The sequence below is a fragment of the Hyaena hyaena genome, unplaced genomic scaffold, assembly GCF_003009895.1.
Source record: "Hyaena hyaena isolate Hyena2069 unplaced genomic scaffold, ASM300989v1 scaffold_57, whole genome shotgun sequence".
Classification (NCBI taxonomy): domain Eukaryota; kingdom Metazoa; phylum Chordata; class Mammalia; order Carnivora; family Hyaenidae; genus Hyaena; species Hyaena hyaena.
The window spans coordinates 1,388,634-1,406,572 of record NW_024080690.1 but is presented as its reverse complement, the minus strand read 5'-3'; the positions used below and the strand labels follow the sequence as shown (position 1 = coordinate 1,406,572).

At 45.5% G+C, this 17,939-nt stretch overlaps 1 protein-coding gene across 4 annotated transcripts; it reads left to right on the top strand.

Annotated features, from left to right (window-relative positions):
* Positions 1–8,445: 8,445 nt before the first annotated feature.
* On the top strand, positions 8,446–17,713 carry FAHD2A (fumarylacetoacetate hydrolase domain containing 2A). 4 transcript variants are annotated; one of them, XM_039231737.1, is made up of 8 exons: positions 8,446–8,555; positions 10,857–11,104; positions 13,120–13,336; positions 15,766–15,825; positions 16,004–16,166; positions 17,111–17,219; positions 17,330–17,417; positions 17,530–17,713. In XM_039231737.1, exons 2-8 carry the CDS (start codon positions 10,863–10,865, stop codon positions 17,590–17,592), a joined length of 942 nt encoding a protein of 313 aa, XP_039087668.1. In that variant the 5' UTR covers positions 8,446–8,555; positions 10,857–10,862; the 3' UTR covers positions 17,593–17,713. The 4 variants fall into 4 exon arrangements, with proteins under 4 accessions (XP_039087668.1, XP_039087669.1, XP_039087664.1 ...); XM_039231738.1 differs by having other exon boundaries at positions 8,446–8,610; positions 10,880–11,104; XM_039231733.1 differs by having other exon boundaries at positions 8,446–8,610.
* Positions 17,714–17,939: the final 226 nt, after the last annotated feature.

Below are 17,939 nucleotides of genomic sequence, written 5' to 3'. Positions count from 1 at the left end.
CTTTGCCTCAAAAGACCTATATAAAAAAAGGTTGGTATGGCCGATGTCAAGAGACATTACTGCCTATCCTCTCTTCTAGGATTTTTATGGTTTCAGGTCTCACATTTAGGTCTTTAATCCATTTTTAGTTTATTTTTGTGTATGGTAAGAGAAAGTGGTCCAGTTTCATTCTTTTGCATGTGGCTGGCCAGTTTTCTCAACACGAGTTATTGAAGAGACTGTTTTTCCCCCATTGTATATTCATTCCTTCTTTGTCAAAGATTAATTGGTCACAAAATCATGGGTTTATTTCTGGGCTTTCTATTCTATTCCATTGATCCATGTGTCTGTTTTTGTGCCAGTACCACACTGTTTTGATTACTACAGCTTTGTAATATAACTTGAAATCTGAGGTATCACACCTCTAGTTTTGTTTTGCTTTTTCAAAATTGCTTTGGCTTTTCAAGATATTTTGTGGTTCCATACAAATTTTAGGATTGTTTGTTACAGTTCTGTGAAAAGTTTTGCTTATTTTCTATTTGATCTTATGTTTGGATATGCTAACCATTAGTTTCTCGCTCCTTCTCAATTTTCCTTTGTACACAAGTTGTCAGAACTTAATTTTACATTTTAGGCAACAGAAGATTCTAACAGGGGACTTTTACTAAATTTGAGCAATGATCAATATAGTGAGTAATGGGTACATTGACTCCTGGGGAAAGGGTGAGAACTCTTCACTCCTAAGAAGGATAACCTCATATTAGATAGAAATCGAGAATTGTTTTATTTGATATACAGAATTCAGATATGTGTCAGGGGTGTATATGGAAGCAGAGTAGTTAATGGGTTGGGCTGTGCCAGTTACCTACTTATTGCTTGTCAGCTCTAGATTCACCTTTTTTTGCGGGGGGGGGGGGGCTACTCTGTAAAAATGGACCCAGACCCTTTAAATATTTTCTCCTTGCCAGAGGCATTGGAGAGACATTCCAGGAGGAAAGGATTTTGCTTCCTGTTTTCAGCATTCTCACTAGACAGGCTCCTGCGGCATGGAAAACTTCTTCAGCACCAGGATCCTGCTGCAGTCCCCACTTCCCCAGGGCCTAGCTCCTGCAGTACCTACCTGGTCCCAGCAGCTCTGGTAGCCAGCAGCCTCCCTGGGCACTCCCTCCCTCAGGTGGCTTTGTAACCAAGAGCTTCCAGTAAAATGTTGCCAGTACCCTAGAGCTTGGATTTCAAGTGAGCTCCAGATTTCTAGTAGGTTTCACCGGCCCAGCACTAACTCTGCCATCTCCAACAAGGGGGGGTGGGGTTATCAGCCTTGGCAGGTTTCTTCCTAGGGTGCTTCCTCAGGTCTTAAGGGCGCCATTGACTCCTTATATCTGATACTTTTATATTCTTTAGAGTCTTACTGGGCAATCCCTCATGACTCCAGTCCCTTGTTCAAGTTAATACTTCCTTATACTAAACTTAAGTCTGTTCATATTACCATGTGATTTCTTTCCTGATTGGACCTGGACTGATGCAATGTCGAGAGAGAGAGAGAGAGAGAGAGAGAGAGAGAGAGAGAGAGAGAGAACCAAGAAGAGGCTGTACCACCTTTTATTGCCTAGCTGTTAGAGGCTGAATTGTGTCCCCTCCCCCCCCAAGTTCATATGTTGAAGTCCCAACCCCTAGTACTTCAAAATGTGACTGTATTTGGAGGCAGGTCTTTTAAAGCGGTGATTAAGTTAAAATGAGGCTGGTAGGGCGGGCCCTGATCCAGCGTGACTGGTGTCCGCACAAAAAGAGGAAATCAGGACACACAGACACAAGGGGTGCATGCACAGAGGGACGACCGTGTGAAGGGCCAGCAAGAAGGTGGTCATCTGCAGGCCAAGGAGAGAGGCCTCAGAAGAATCCAACCTGCCAACACCTTAATCTCAGATTTCTAGCCTCTGAAGCTGAGAAAACGAACATCCGTTCTTTAAACCACCCGATCTCCTGGCAGCCCAAACAGACTACTACACTAGCCTTGGCGGTCAGCCAGAGTCATCCTCTACACTGTACTTAGAAGTGAGTCACTAAATTCAGCTCATAGAAAATTAGGAAGATGAAAATTAGATACCACTTATTGTTGGGAAGAGTATTAAAGAATTTGTGAACATGTTTTAAAATCTATCAGAGAGACATAGTAGGAATGCAGCCATGTAGGATGTAATGGTGGCTTGACCTGGGATGATAAGAAGTCAGACAACTCAGACTTGGGATGGTAGTATTGCTAGGACCTGAAGATGGGGTGGAAATGAAAGTGAGTGAGGGAAGGGCAAAGACTGAATTCTGGCTTGGGAGCTGCTCAGCTGGACAGATGGTCATGACGTCCCCCTGAAATAGAGAAGAAGACAGTGTTTAATGTGGAAAAGTGAAGTTGAGTCTTGGACATGTTCTTTACGGTGCTTTTGAGAATCTCAAACTGTTCATGTCCGATAGACAGTTGGATTTGCGTGAGACTTTGGTGGTAATTAAACCATCAAGCATGAGAAAGATTGCTTAGGGATCCTGCTGAGTGCGGAGAAGAGCAGTAAGGAGCATGCCTTGAGAGATGCCGGCACCTATAGGTTGGGTGGAGGAGGGTGAGTTTGAAAGAGACGAAGATGGAGGAGGAAATTCAAGAAAGTGTGGTGTGACAGGAGACTTAATCAGTTCAAACTATGTGTGACTGCAAGGAACAGGCATCCAAAGTAACAGTGGCTTAAAAAAAGATTTTTTTCCTCTCGTTTGCATGAAATACCAAAACCCCCATCAGTAACCCCTAGCAACCATTAATCTGTTTTCCATCTCTGTAATTTTGAGATGTTCTATAAATGGTATCATACAGAATGTGACCTTTTGAGATTGGCCTTTTTCACTCACCGTAATGCCCTTGAGATCCATCCAAGTTATTGTGGATATCCAAAGTTGTTTCCTCTTTATTGACAAGCAGTAGTTCATAGGATGGATGTACCACATTTTGTTTAACCATTCACTTATTGTAAAACATTTTGGTTGTTTCCATGGTTTCAGCTATTACAAATAAAACTGCTATGAACAGTCATGCATAGGTTTTGATTTCTCTGGGATAATGCCCAGGATTACGGTTTCTGAGCCATATGGTAAGTGCATGTTTAGTTTTTTAAGAAACAGCCAAACTATATTCTAGAGTGGCTGTAGCATTTGACATTCACATCAGCAACATAAGAGATCCACTTATCTGCATCCTCTCCAGCATTTGGCATTGTCACTTTTTTTTTTTTAACCATTCAAATAATTGTGCAGTGATCTCTCTTCATGGTCTTAATTTACACCCGCCTAATTTCTGTAGAAGATATTGAACATCTCTTCATGTGATCTTACGCCATCTGTATAGCTTCTTCAGTGAAATATCTCTTTATGCCATTTATCTGTTGATTGTTTTTTTTCTCTGTTGATTTTTGAGGTTTTTCTTTTTTTTAACTGAAGTATAGTTGACACTGTTTTACATTAGTTTCAGGTGTACAACATAGTGATTCAACAAGTCTATATACTGTGAGTTTTTTATATGTCCTAGGTGTGAGGTCTTTGTCAGATATGTAGTTAGCAAATATTTTCTCCCTGTTTGTATGTTGTTCTTTCATCTACCTAACATCCTTTTGCAGAGTAAAAGTTTTTAATTATGATAAAGTCCACTACTTTTTTTCTCCCCTGTATTATGCTTTTGGGATAATGTCTAAGAACCTTTCACCAAACCATATGTCTTAAAGATTTTCTCCTATATTTTCTTATAAAAGCTTGCTAATTTTAGGGGGACCTGGGTGGCTCAGTCGGTTGAGTGCCTGACTCTTGATTTTGGCTCAGGTCATGATCTCACAGTTCATGGGATCGAGCCCCGTGTTGGCATCTACACTGACAGGGAGCCTGTTTAGGATTCTCTCCCCCTCCCTCTCTGCTCCTCCCCTGCTCATTCTCTCTCCCCCCCCCCCAATAAAAAATAAACTTAAAAAATAAAATAATAAAACCTTGATAACTTTACATTTTAAATTTAAATCTGTGATCCATTTTGAGTTAAATTTTGTTTTGTTTTTTAATTTTTTTAATGCTTTTATTTATTTGTGAGAGAGAGAGAGCACGAGAGCATGAGCAGGGGAGGGTCAGAGAGAGAGGGAGACACAGAATCTGAAAAAGGCTCCAGGCTCTGAGCTGTCAGCACAGAGCCCGATGCAGGGCTTGAACCCACGAACCGTGAGATCATGACCTGAGCTGAAGTTGGACACTTAGCCGACTGAGCCACCCAGGTGCCTCGAGTTAAATTTTGTATAAGACATGAAGTTTAGGTCAAGATTCATTTTTATTTTTTTTTTAATGTTTATTCATTTTTGAGAGACAGAGCATGAATGGGGGAGGGGCAGAGTGAGAAGGAGACAGAATCTGAAGCAGGGTCCAAGCTCTGAGCTGTCAGCACAGAGCCCAATGTGGGGCTCAGACTCACAAACTGTGAGATCATGACCTGAGCCGAAGTCAGTTGCCTAATCGACTGAGCCATCCAGGTGCCCCAAAATTCACTTAAAAATTTTTTTTAATGTTTTATTTATTTCTGAGACAGAGAAAGAGAGAGACAGCGACAGCGTGAGCTGGGGAGGGTTAGAGAGAGAGGGAGACACAGAATCTGAAACAGGCTCCAGGCTCTGAGCTAGCTGTCAGCACAGAGCCCAACGCGGGGCTCGAACCCACGAACAGTGAGATCATGACCTGAGCCGAAGTCGGACGCTTAACTAACTGAGCCACCTAGGTGCCCCCCAAGATTCATTTTTAAAGAGATGGATACCCAGTTGCTCCAGCACCATTTGTTGGAAGGACTATCCTTCTTCGTTGAATTGCTTTTGTATTTTCCTCAAAACCAGCCGGGTATATTTCCTTGGGTCCATTTCTGGGTTCTCTTTTCTGTTCTATTGATCTCTGTTCCTCTGCCAGTACCATACAATCTTGATTACAGTAACTACATAATAAGTCTTGAAATCAGGTCGATTGATTATTCTCGTTTTATTCTTCTTTTGCAAAATTAGCTATTTGTTTTAGATAGCCTAGTTCCTTTGCCTTTCAATGTAAATTTTAGAAGAGTCTTTTTGTAGAAAAAATCATGATGGGATTTTGATAGGAATTGTGTTAAACCTGTATATCAGTTTGTGGAGAATTAATACCTTTACTACGTTGAGTCTTCCAATCTGTGAACAGGGTTTATCTCCTTACTTATGTTGATATTTGATTTCTTTTTCTTTTCTTTTTTTTTTTTTATTTCTAGGAGAGAGAGAGAGACAGCGTGAGCAGGGGAGGGTCAGAGAGAGAGGGAGTCACAGACTGAAACAGGCTCCAGGCTCTGAGCTGGCAGTCAGCACAGAGCCTGACGCGGGGCTCGAACCCACGAACCGCAAGATCATGACCTAAGCGAAAGTCGGACACTTAACCGACTAAGCCACCCAGGCGCCCCGATATTTGATTTCTTTTGTCAGTGTTTTATAGTTTTCAGCATACAAGTCCTGTATGTGTTTAGATTTGTACCTAAGTATTTATTTTTATTTGAGCAAATAGTATTATATTCTTAATTTCAGGATGCACATTTTCATTGCTAGTATATACAAACACAACTGATTTTTGTATGTTGATCTTGTAGTCTGTAAGCTTGCTGATTTCATTTATTATTTCCAGGAGGGTTTTTTTCCCCCTGCAGATTTTCTACGAAGACAACCAAGTTTTCTTTCTTCCTTTCCAATGTATAGGTTTATTTCCTTTCATTGCCTTACTGCTCTAGCTAGAATTTGCAGTACTGTGGTGAATAAGGGTGGTAGGAACAAGCGTTCTTGTCCCTAGTCTTGAGGGGAAAACATCCAGTTTTCCACCATTAACTATATTAACTGTAGGCTTTTTGGTAGATGTTCTATATCAAGTTGAAGAAGTTCGCTTCTCAGTTTTCTGAGAGTATGTGTTATGAGTGGGTGTTGGCGTTTGTCAGATTTTTCTACATTGATATGACTTTGTGATTTTTTTCTTTAGCTTAATATTGAGTAGATTTTGGATATTGAATGTGCCTTGTATTCCTGCAATAAACGCTGTTTGGTCATGGTAGAAAATTATCTTTATATATTGCTAACTTACATTTGCTAATATTTTGTCAAGGACTTTTGCATCTGTATTCATGAGAGAGATTGCTTTGTAGTTTCTTTTATTGCACTGTCTTTGTTTTCTGGTATCAGGGTGATGTTAGCTTCATAAAATGAACTGAGATGTGTTCCTTCCTATTCAGTTTTCTGAAATAGATTACGTTGAATTGGTGTTCATTCTTTAAACATTTGGTAGAATTCTCCACTGAAACCATCTGGGACTAGATATTTCTTTTTCAGAAGTTTTTAGAAATAATGTTTATTTATTTTGAGAGAGAGAGTGAGTGTGCACAGAGAGAGGGAGGGAGAGAATCCGAAGCAGGCTTTGTGCTCCCAGGTTCCCCCCACAGAGCCCAACTTGGGCTCAGTGAGATCATGACCTGAGCCAAAATCCAGAGTCAGCCGCTTATCCAGTTGAGCCACCCGGGTGCCCCTCAGGACTTTTTAAGTTACAAATTCAATTTCCTTAATAAATACAGTGCTATCCAAATTATCTATTTCATTTTGGGTGAATTGTGACAGGCTGTATTTTAAAGAATTGCTCCATTTCAAGATTGTCAAATTTACGTGCATAGCTTTGTCCATAGTATCCTCTTATTATCTTTTTGATCATGATCTTTAATAACATCACCTGTTTCATTTTGTCCAGAAGGCGAAGTCCCCTCCTTGGCATTTGGAAGGTGCAGTCCCCAAATTTTGCCTAAGTTATGTGTTCCCCTGCCTCCCTATTTCCCTTCAGTCTTTCTGGCTGATCCTTGCCTGATGGGTCTCCTGACTGGGGTTTATATCAGGCTCTCTTTACCGCATTCCTCCTGATCACACGTACCCTCACAAGTCCCGTTTCTATCTGTATGCTGACCTCTACCTTCAACTAGACTAGAACCCCAAGTTCTAAGACCTGTGTCTCCATGTCCACCCTGCAGTGCCTCCTTGAATGTGTCATAGGTACATTAAGTACAACCCATCCAAAAACTGAGCTCACCATCCTCTCCCCAGACCTGTTGCCATTCCAGAATCCCTGTCTCCATGAATGGCACAGCCATTTACCAGCCAGAGACCTAAGAGTTGGCCTTAGACCTCCTTCTGCCTTCACTGTCACCTCCTGTCATCATCAAGGGCTGTCAGTTCTACCTTCTAAACATCTCTGGATTCTCTCCATTGCTGCCACACACCATGCCACCTGCCCCACTGCTCTCATTTGCCTTGGACGAGTGACCAGAGCAGAAGTTCGCAAACGCAAGTCTAACCATGGTACCCCCTGTGAGGTGTCCTGTGTGCTTAGATAAGGCTCAGACTCCTTCTGGGACAAGTAAAGCCCTTGATGATCTGGTCCTTGATGAAGTCTTGGGCATCTTGCCCAGATCCCTTTATATGTCTTCATATGCCAGAGAGCATATGAATCTGGCTACAGAGCTGGATTGTAACTGCCAATGTAATTAAAGCACCTATAAACGAGAATGCCCGTTCTCTGATGTTGGAGTTTATGCCTCTCGCTATCCTGCCCTAGGCCCAGCACAATGTGAAGACAGGGCTGCTTGAGAATGAGAGGAAAGGACTGCACTTGGGGGTCAAAAATGATGGTTCCTGGGGCACCTGGGTGGCTTAGTCGGTTGAGCGTCCGACTTTCGCTTAGGTCATGATCTCGCGGTTCGTGGGTTCGGGCCCCGCGTCGGGCTCTGTGCTGACTGCCAGCTCAGAGCCTGGAGCCTGTTTCAGTCTGTGACTCCCTCTCTCTCTGACCCTCCCCTGTTCGCGCTGTCTCTCTCTCTCCTAGGAAAAAAAAAAAAAAACATTAAAAAAAAATGATGGTTCCACTACTCACACTCTTGTGTCACCTTGAGCAAAACACTTCCGCCTCGGGTTTCACATATGTAAAATGGGTGCAACCATCCCGCCTCTTCTCTGTGACATGTCAGAATCAGAAGACAAAAATACTCGTTGTGAACCAGCACGCCATAATTTGGTCTCCTCCACCACACTTTGCCCAGCAACCAGAACGGTGCCTGGCCCGACGCAGGGGAGGCTAGCGAGGCGCCCAGCGCGCAAAATTTCAGGAAGCACTCCCTGTCATTGTGTGCAGTTGCAGGGCGCCCTGACAAGGAGTGTCTGCCGGAATTTTGCCCGGGGTGGGGAGAACTTGAAGGCAGTGGGCCTCACCTGCTTCGGGCCGCCCAGACGCCCAAAGCAACCCTTGAAAGACAACCTGCTTTCCAGCGCTAGGCCCGCCCCCTCCGAGGCTTGGCTTCCGGGACAGAATGAGGCGCCCTTCTATTGGCTGTTGTTCTCTGGCGTCACCAAGGAGCGCCCGCTCGTGCTAAAGTCTTATTTAGTGGCGCCGCCCGGAGCACTGCCCCTGTAGTTCCTCACGGGTCGCGGTTTGCGAACACGCCGCAGGTGTCTAGGTGCCCGCTAACCTCAGGCCCCAACCCGGTGAGTCCCAGCCCGACAGCTCAGGGAGCTCAGCAAGACCCGCCGCCGCACTCAGGTAGGTTGGGGTGGAGGCCGGGCCGGTCTCAGCCTCTTTCCAGGTCTCCCGCTGGCGTCAGGACCGGACCGGGGTCTCCAGCCCCTGTGACCACACGGACCGGGTGAGGTGGGCCCTCGTGAGTGCCCGCGTGCCAGGGTCACAGCTGGGGGACCAGTTCAGGGTGCCAAGCGAGTGGGTGGCAGGCTGCGATGCTTGTGCTGTTTCTGCCTCGAATCTCTGTCCCTTTGCTTAAGGACATTTTTCCAGAGTTGAACTGAGCTCTTGCCCTGTTGCATCTTGATTACCGCAGAAGCACTTGGGGCCACTTTCTACCTGGTACTTTGGCAGTACTTTGGCCTCGGTGCCCCGTTTTGTAAAATGAGACCTTGTACCTGAGGCGATTGCTGTAGGGTGGAATGGGAGCCTGAATATGCCTGTTATGTGATAAGGGCATAGTCAGTGGGGCCTGGGGTTATCTTGGAATGCTTATGACCAGCCCTATCCCTGAAGCGTGTGACCACGTTTTCCCAGGCTGACAGCAGGCAGGGTGTCCATGGGGCTCTTGGAGATCTCCTGTTGGAGCTCTAACCCCCATCACCTCGAGGATACTTTAGGCCAAGCCAAGAATTTCAGTGTCAGCTAGACTTGGATTCAAGTCCCAGTTATTTTCTCTCCTTGGGAAATTGAGAAAATCTCTTCATCTTACTGAGCATTAGTTTTTTCATTTGTAAAATGAGATTAACTGTACCTTACCTTCCATAATTGTCAGGAGAATTAAATCAGACCTTTTAGGTAAAGCACTTAAAATAAAGACCTGGCAGTCAGCTGGAGCAGTTACTATTTTTTCAGTGTATGGAGGTCTGAGTGCATGCATTTTGGCTTAAACACATTTTTGACAGTAGAATGGTGGTATAAGAGAGGAGGGCAGAAGTTTCAAAGCTCCTGGTTTTCTGGCCAAACTTCTTGGCCACGATAGTGGTTAGATCAGTGACCTGGGTCTAATGAGTTTTTAATGGAATGTGGCAAATTGAATCATTAGGGTGAGGACCAGGAGTCTGGGTCTGCCTCCACATGCCTGAGCTTTATAAAGGGCTACATTTTAAAGCAAGGACCCATGCAGGTCAGAGACTATTTGGAATGAAGGCCAGACTTAGATTAAAAACAAAACAGGAGAATGGGGTTTGCCTCTGAGTAAAGCCAGGAACTTAAAATAGGACCTGAGCCCTGTTGATACCTTCTAAGTGATTTGAGAAAGAAAGAAAGAAAGGCAGCCATATTGACAATCACCAAGCTTTCCCAAGGAGAGTAAAGTCAAGCCCCTGCTTCTGGTATTTGTTCATTCAGCAGAGAGTAATGTAGAGCCTTCTGTGTGCCAAGCACAGTGCTGTGGAAAAGCATTGAAAAAGACAGATGTAGTCCTAGAGCCCAGAGAGGAGACAGCCCAGTGATGCCTGTCAGGCTTAGGCCCAGCCCTTTGTCTGCAGTCTCTTCCCTCAGGTAGCCTGTAATTCAGCAGGAGAAACTGAATAATTACTGTCTGGAGAGGCTCATGGGAGTTGCTTCTAGAAGGCTGGGGTAGCCTGGTAGGGGTTTTAGCTTCGTAGTGTGAGCAGTGGAAAACATTTTCAGTAGGAGGGTAATAGGATCAAACTGGCATTTAAAAATTTGCCTATGACAGCTGTGAAGCCCGTTTTACTAGTGGTCACTTGCCCATGCTGGGCCCCACTCTTAACTAATTTCTAGTCCTGCTTATTTTAAGCCCAGCCCAGCTCAGCTCAGTATCACTTCTTCGAGAAACTGGACTAAGGCGGGACCCTTATCTTCATAGCAGTGGTTCCAATTGCTGGATCTTACTTAAAACATCATTGTTCGTATCCGTCTCCCCTGAGAGCAGGATGGCAGGACTGAATGTGTCTGATCTGTACTGTTTGCCCAGTGCCTCAGAGATGCCAGGTACAGTGTAAACCTGTAGAAAGCACTGGTTGAAGGAACACTGGAATCCCTGCTATCTAGATTAGTGCCTGGCATGAAGTAGTCACTCCTCTAGAAATGTTTCATTACATGCATTGAATTGGGGGAGGGGGGGAAGGTCACCTTATAAAGTGTAACAGTGAAATAACTAATACATGTGGACTACTTCTAGGGTGGTGTTCTGGGAATGGCTGATGGATAAAAGGGCTTGGGCTGCAGCTCAGGGAACTTTGTGGATCTTGATGGTGGTTTCAGCTCCTTCTGTCCCCTAGGACCTAATTTTTTCTTCACAGGTTCTGATGCTGGTCTCTTGTAGAAGGTTGCTCACAGCTTTGCTGCAGGCTCAGAAGTGGCCCTTTCAACCCTCCAGAAATATGAGACTGGTGCAGTTCCAGGCACCCCACCTGATGGGACCTCATATGGGCCTGGAATCAGGGAATGGTGGGGGGGTCATCAACCTCAACGCCTTTGACCCCACACTGCCCAAGACAATGATGGAGTTCCTGGAGCAGGGAGAGGCCACCCTCTCGGTGGCAAGAAGGTAAATCAGCAGGCGGCATAGCCCTATAATGGCTGTCCTGCTGCCTTCTCCATCATTCCACCCCATCCCAGCCCTGGAAAGCAGAAGCAGCTGGTAACTCTTTTGCAAGTGAGTAGGGTAACTCTACCTTTCCTTTCTCACCTGTTCTCTTAGTGAAGAGCCTTAGAAATCTTGTATGACAAATTCCTCAGGCCCAGGGATGGTGATTAACTCTCCCAAGGCCACACTTCTGGCGGTGGAGCCAGAACTGCTTCATCACACCTGCCTTCCCCAGGGTATTAAGTTCCTGTCTGCCTGAGGAGTCTGGGACCTGGGGTCGTAGGAGGCATCTTGGGAAGCTGGGGGAATGTTTGGACTCTTAGCTCCTTGAAGGAGAGAGGACTGCAAAGAGGTGTTCTTAAAGATAGTTCTTGGGTTTGGGCTAGGTGGGAACTTTCCCAAAGCCAGGGTCCATATGGAATTTGATGAAATTAAGTAAATTAAGAACCACTTGGAGTTACTTTTACATATTAAATTGGCAAAAATATAAATGTTTGACAGCACACAGTGTTGGTAACAGTATGTTTCCTATACTGTCGTAGTCTTGCAAGATTAGAAATTACTGAGCCTCGGTGGCTCAGTTGGTTAAGCATCCGACTTCAGCTCAAGTCATGATCTCACAGTTCATGACTTTGAGCCCCACATCAGGCTCTGTGTGGACAGCTCAGAGCCTGGAACCTGCTTTGGATTCTGTGTCTCCCTCTCCCTCTGCCCCTCCCCTGTTCACACGCACACACACACACACACACACACTCTCTCTCTCTCTCTTTCTCTCTCTCTCTCTCTCAAAAACAATAAATAAATAAAACATTTTTAAAAATTAAAAAAGAGGGGCACTTGGGTGGCTTAGATGAGTGTCCGACTTCAGCTCAGGTCATCATCTCACAGTTTGTGGGTTCGAGCCCCACATCAGGCTCTGAGCTGACAACTCAGAGCCTGGAGCCTGCTTTGGATTCTGTGTCTCCCTCTCTCTCTGTACCTCCCCCATACCTGCTCTGTCTCGCTGCCTCTCAAAAATAAACATTAAAAAATTTTTTTAATTAAAAAAAAAAACACTTCCGTATCCCTCATCGGGTAATTGGATGTATCTGTACTGTGCAAGTATACACAGCCATGTGAAAAAAGAGAAGGTATATACGGTTATGAAGAGATCTCCAAAAAAATATGTATTAATTATTGAGTTTATGTATTTTGAGAGAAAGTGCACATGCACCCATGTGAGCAGGGGTGGGGCAGAGAGAGGGACATTGTCAGCACAGAGCCCAACGCGGGGCTTGAACTCATGAACCGTGAGATCACGACCTGAGCCAAAATCAAGAATTAGATGCTTAACTGAGCCACCTATGTGTCCCTCCAAAAAAAAAAAAAAAAAAAGTTTTTAAAAAGGTATATTTGGTGTCATTTGCATAAAAAAGGACGGGAGGAGCAGAGCACACATAGAAAAGCCATGAAGAGCTACAGTGTCCAAGTATGGAGCAGGGTGACTAGAAGGGGCAGAAGAGAAACCTTTCCATTCTTCCCATTTGCACTTTTTAAATTCCTTTACGTGACATGTATTGTCTAATGGGGGAGAGTAAATCAACATTAGATAAAAATAAACAGTGTTCTGGTATCAACGGGCCGTAGCTGGGTTTGATTTGCACATTGATTGTGATGATCAATAGATCTAGAAATATATATTTTTATTTTGAGAGAGATTGTGCACAAGAGTGGAGGAGGGGCAGAGAGCGAGGGGAAGACAGAATCTCAAGCAGGCTCCAGTTGTGAGCATGGAGCCCACTGCAGGGCTCGAACTCAAGAACCATGAGGTCATGACCTGAGCTGAAAAAGAGTCAGACGCATGAGCCACCTAGGCGCCCCTAGAAAATATATTTTTAAAAAGTAAAACTTGTAGCTGCTGCAGTACCTGCCCAGCCTGCCCAAGGGTTGCTGGCCTGCTCCCAACCAGTCCCTCTCTCCTGCTCTTGTCTCTGCAGCGCTCTGGCTGCCCAGTTGCCAGTCCTGCCACGGTCAGAGGTGACCTTCCTGGCCCCCGTCACACGGCCAGACAAGGTGGTATGTGTGGGAATGAATTATGTGGACCACTGCAAAGAGCAGAACGTTCCTGTGCCCAAGGAGCCCATCATCTTCAGCAAGTTTCCCAGTTCCATCGTGGGGCCCTATGACGAGATCATCCTCCCCCCAGAGAGCCAGGTCAGTGTGTCCTTCCTCACTGCCCTCCTGAGTCACTGGGGCCCAGCGCATGGGTGCTCAGCACTCAGCGTCTGGCCTGAAGGAGCCACCTATTGCTTAGTAGTGCATTAAGCAGACACTACTGGGGATTATACGCTGAGGCTGGTCTCAGGAAAAAAAGAAACATCTTTTACTGATTACAAAAATAGTGCACCTTAATTGTAGAAAAATAATAAAACTTAGCATGCATCTTCCAAGAGTAAGTACAGTGTCCTACGTGACCATAATAACCACTGTCACCACTCAGAAAATTAACATAATGCCCATTGTATAGTCCAAATGAGAATATTCCCAATTGTCTCCAAAGATGATATCTAATTTGGGTATGTTTTTATTTTTTATTGAACCAGGATTAGTCAAGGCCAAACATTGTACTTGGTTAGCTCTCTCGGCCTTTAAACAGGGATCCACAGACTTTCTCAAAGGGTCAGTTAGTAAATAACAGACTGAACGCTATAGCGTGTCTGTTGGAACAACTCAACTTAGCCACTGTCATGGGAAAGCAGCCGTGGCTGATACATAAATGAGTGAATATGGCTGTTTCTAGGAAAACTTTATTTATAAAAAGGCAGTGAGCTGGATGCAGCCTGTGGGCCATAGTTTGTGGACTTCTGCTATTGAACAGTCCCCCTGCCCTTTTCTAGCTTTCATGACAATGAATTTTTGAAGGATCCTCGCAAGTTCTCATAGCATATCCTACGCTCTGGATTTGTTGGGTTTCCTCATGATTAAATTTAAGTTAAACATTTTTGTCAGGTATTCTGCATAGTTCATTTGGACTGCTGCAACAGAGTATCACAGACTGGGTGGCTTTTACCAAGTTTATTTCTCACAGTTCTGGAGGCTGGGAAGTCCAGGATCAAGGTGCCGATACATTTGGTTCATAGACTACCGTCTTTTTGCTGTTTCCTCACATGGCAGAAGGGACAAGGATCTCTTTTATAAGGGCACTAAACCTATTCATGAGGGCTTTGTCTTCATGACCTAGTCCTAACACTATTGCATCGGGGATTAGGTTTCAACATATGAATATGCAGTCTGTAGCAATAGATGTGCACTGCACTCCATTGGGAGGCCAACTTTTTTTGTTGTTTAATTTTTTTTTATTTCTGAGAAAGAGATAGAGACAGCATGAACAGGGGAGGGTCAGAGAGAGAGGGAGACACAGAATCCGAAGCAGCCTCTAGGCTCTGAGCTGGCTGTCAGCACAGAGCCTAACGTGGGGCTCAAACCCACAAACCGGGAGATCATGACCTGAGCTGAAGTCAGACACTTAACCAACTGAGCCACCCAGGCGCCCTTGGGAGGCCAACATTTGATCACTTGGCTTACTTGATGTTCACTAGATCTCTTCATTGGAAAGGTGCATTTCACTGTGGTAATTAATAAGCAGTCTATAAGGTAGTAATTTGAGATCCCGTGATGATCTTATTGCCCCATAACTTTTCATCCAGTGATCCTCACCTGAATCCATTATTGTATTAGGGGGTTAGATAAAAGGTGATTTTTCTGTCATGCCTTCTACTCTTACTAGCTGGCATTCTGTGAAGAAAAGCTGCCTTCCCACCCCAACCCCCCCCCCTTTTTTTTTTTTTTTTACTCCTATCCCTTTAGTAGCACTGTGTATTGATTTTTATTTCTACCCAGTATGTTGTAATCTATCACTTAGATTCGGTTTGATATTCAAATAGTCTCAGTTTGGCCAGTGGGGGACTTCAAGTTGGTCCCATCCCTGTCACTTTTTGAGTATTTCTTTGCTCTGGCCAAGATATTTTAGGCTCATCTTGTATTCTGTCTCAGGCCTGGAGTTCTCCATTTCCCTTAAGGTGCCCAGTTCTGTCTAGTGGGAAGCAATACTAGAGACCAAGATCAGGTGTCAGAGCAACTCTGGTTGTTAATGTTAGAAAGAGCAACCAGTTTGAAAGGCTAAGTTGTATCTATTTTATAGTTGCACTTTGCAAATTGTGGGAAAGGCTGAGCATGTTTTCCATTTTCTGTGGCCATGCCCATTTCTTTTCATTTAAATGAGTAATACTCAAAAGCATGTAGACTGCTGTTGGCACACAGTAGGGTTAGCTGTTATTACTTGGTATTCATCCTTTTTTAAAAGTATCAAGTGACTTGTAAATTCAGACTCCTTGCCTTCTATGGTCACAGTGGAGAGCCGTGCCTGCATGGAGTGGGATTACCTGCCACTGCCCAAAGACTATGGGTCTATAAGCCACACCTCCCCACCCCCCCTTCACTCCATCTACTTCATGGTGATTAACAAATGTGGGCCCGCAGCCAGACCCCACTGTTAGAGACCCAGGCCTGGAGGCACATGGTGTGACCCCTCAGCATGGGAGTTGGCCCCAGAGCCAAGCAGCCCGCTGCTTCTTTCTCTTCAGGAGGTGGACTGGGAGGTGGAGCTGGCTGTGATTATTGGAAAGAAAGGCAAGCACGTCAAGGTAAGGTGGAAGAGGAGGTGCGAGTGGTCTCTGGCCTTGGGAAACCGTTACCAACTTCTTGCTCCTGCCTTATTCCTTGCCCATCTTTGGCTAGCTCTGGCTACTAACATTTTGTTATGGGGGTTGGTGTCACCATGATGATCTAACTTCCAATCTGGCCAAATCCCATCCCCTAAAGGCCACAGATGCCATGGGTCATGTGGCCGGCTTCACCGTGGCTCACGATGTAAGTGCTCGTGATTGGCAAATGAGACGCAATGGAAAGCAGTGGCTGCTGGGAAAAACCTTTGACACCTTCTGCCCCCTGGGCCCTGCCTTGGTGACCAAGGACAGTATAGCAGGTAGGTCTTGGATACCCCATGTGGGGACTCTTCCTGCTCTTGCATGGGTACAGCAGACTAAATGAAAAGCAGCACTCAGAAGCTGGAGGTGCCTTTGGCTGACTCCTTAGAGAGCGAGTCAGCCTAGGCCATGAGTTGCACAGGCCTCCTTCCATGTCCCTCATGCAGAGGTGGAACTCCCTGTAGCTGCCACAATCCAGGAGCGTCTTTAGGTTGGAAAGCAAAAGTTAGCTGTTGAGCATCAGAAAATGGCTGTCAAAAGCCTGTGCCTTTTCCACAGTAAGGAAGAGGTGAGAGCACCACCAGGACCTCCGCAGCCAGTGTTACCAGGGTGGCACCAGTTCTAAGCAGCAAGGGCATTGTGATTAAGAGGGCAGAACACAGCCATCTGGGTGGGGGTGTGTCCATGCAGTCCAGCTTTATACCACCTGATGCAGCCAGTCATCAGTGAAGTGAAACTGTGTTCCAGTTGCTCTAAGGAGTGTGAGTGTATAGGCAAAAAAAAAAAAAAAAAAAGTGCCCATTAGGGCACTAGTACAGGTAAGCTGTCCCTGCTGCCAGATGCAGGAGTCCCCTGCCTATTTTGTTACCCTGTTGTGTTACAGATACCACGTCATTTCTGTATCTGCAGCTGTCAGCCTCTGGTGTGGACAGATGTCCATTTAAGGCAAAAACAGCCATTTTTCTCTCCCACTTGAGGGTCTGGGACATCCCCTCCTAAACTCACCCAGGCAGACACTTCTAGGTGGTAGATACACGGAGCTCTGATGTGTCCATAAAGTTCCGCTGAGTCTGGGTGGGCATAAAGTGCCAAGAACATATGCAAGGAGACTAGCAGACCTTTCATCTGGCAAGTCACAAAGCCTCCCTCTGCATTTGCTTTGAGTAAAGGGAGGGGTTTGAGGGAAAACAAGAACTCTAAGGTGGTGCTTTTGCATTTTTAGATCCACACAACTTAAAGATCTGCTGCCGAGTGAACGGGGAGGTGGTCCAGAGCAGCAACACCAACCAGATGGTGTTTAAGACTGAAGAGCTGATAGCCTGGGTCTCCCAGTAAGTAGCATGGGGCCCTACCTCACACACCCACCTGAGATTGAGCTGAGCCTTCCAGTCCTGGCTGTGGCCACCTCAGCCCCTGGTCTCACCTGTCCCATTTGCCCCAGGTTCGTGACTCTTTACCCAGGGGATGTCATCCTGACTGGGACGCCCCCAGGTGTTGGTGTGTTCAGGAAACCTCCAGTATTTCTCAAGGTAGGTTGACTAAAAGGAGGAAAGGGAACAAACACCCAGAATTCCTGGCAGCCTTGAGAAATCCAGGCCTCAGAGACCAAAGGACTGATGTCCTCATGCCCTGCTGTTGCAGAAGGGCGATGAAGTTCAGTGTGAAATCGAAGAACTAGGCGTCCTGATCAACAGGGTGGTGTGACGGATCTTACCACGAGCCCTGGACTTAAGAGGTGGGAGCATCCATGCCTGCCTATCACAGGGAGGAGCCCAGGAGGGAGAGGGATGGAGCCCTTCAATAAAATTCTCAGCCCAAAGCAGCAGCCTGGCTTCTACTACAGTTTATCTTTTAGGGCTTCGGGGAACCAAGGTAGAGCATTCTTAGGGGGAAGAAGAGAGCAGATACTTCTGGCCTTGGGAAAAGTCCAGTCCCTTTGCTTAACACACCAAAGGATGGATAATACAAGAGTCGGCAAGGGCCAATGAAACAAAAGATTTTATATAGAGTTCAGGTAAGGGTGTGGAGCCTCCTTCCAGTCTTCTGGCTCC

Coding starts and splice junctions, on each gene's coding strand:
- FAHD2A (XM_039231737.1), top strand. CDS start 10,863: ATGCTGGTCTCTTGTAGAAGGTTGCTCACAGCTTTGCTGCAGGCTCAG. Junction 11,105..13,119: donor ACCCTCTCGGTGGCAAGAAG/GTAAATCAGCAG, acceptor TTGTCTCTGCAG/CGCTCTGGCTGCCCAGTTGC. Junction 13,337..15,765: donor TCCTCCCCCCAGAGAGCCAG/GTCAGTGTGTCC, acceptor CTTTCTCTTCAG/GAGGTGGACTGGGAGGTGGA.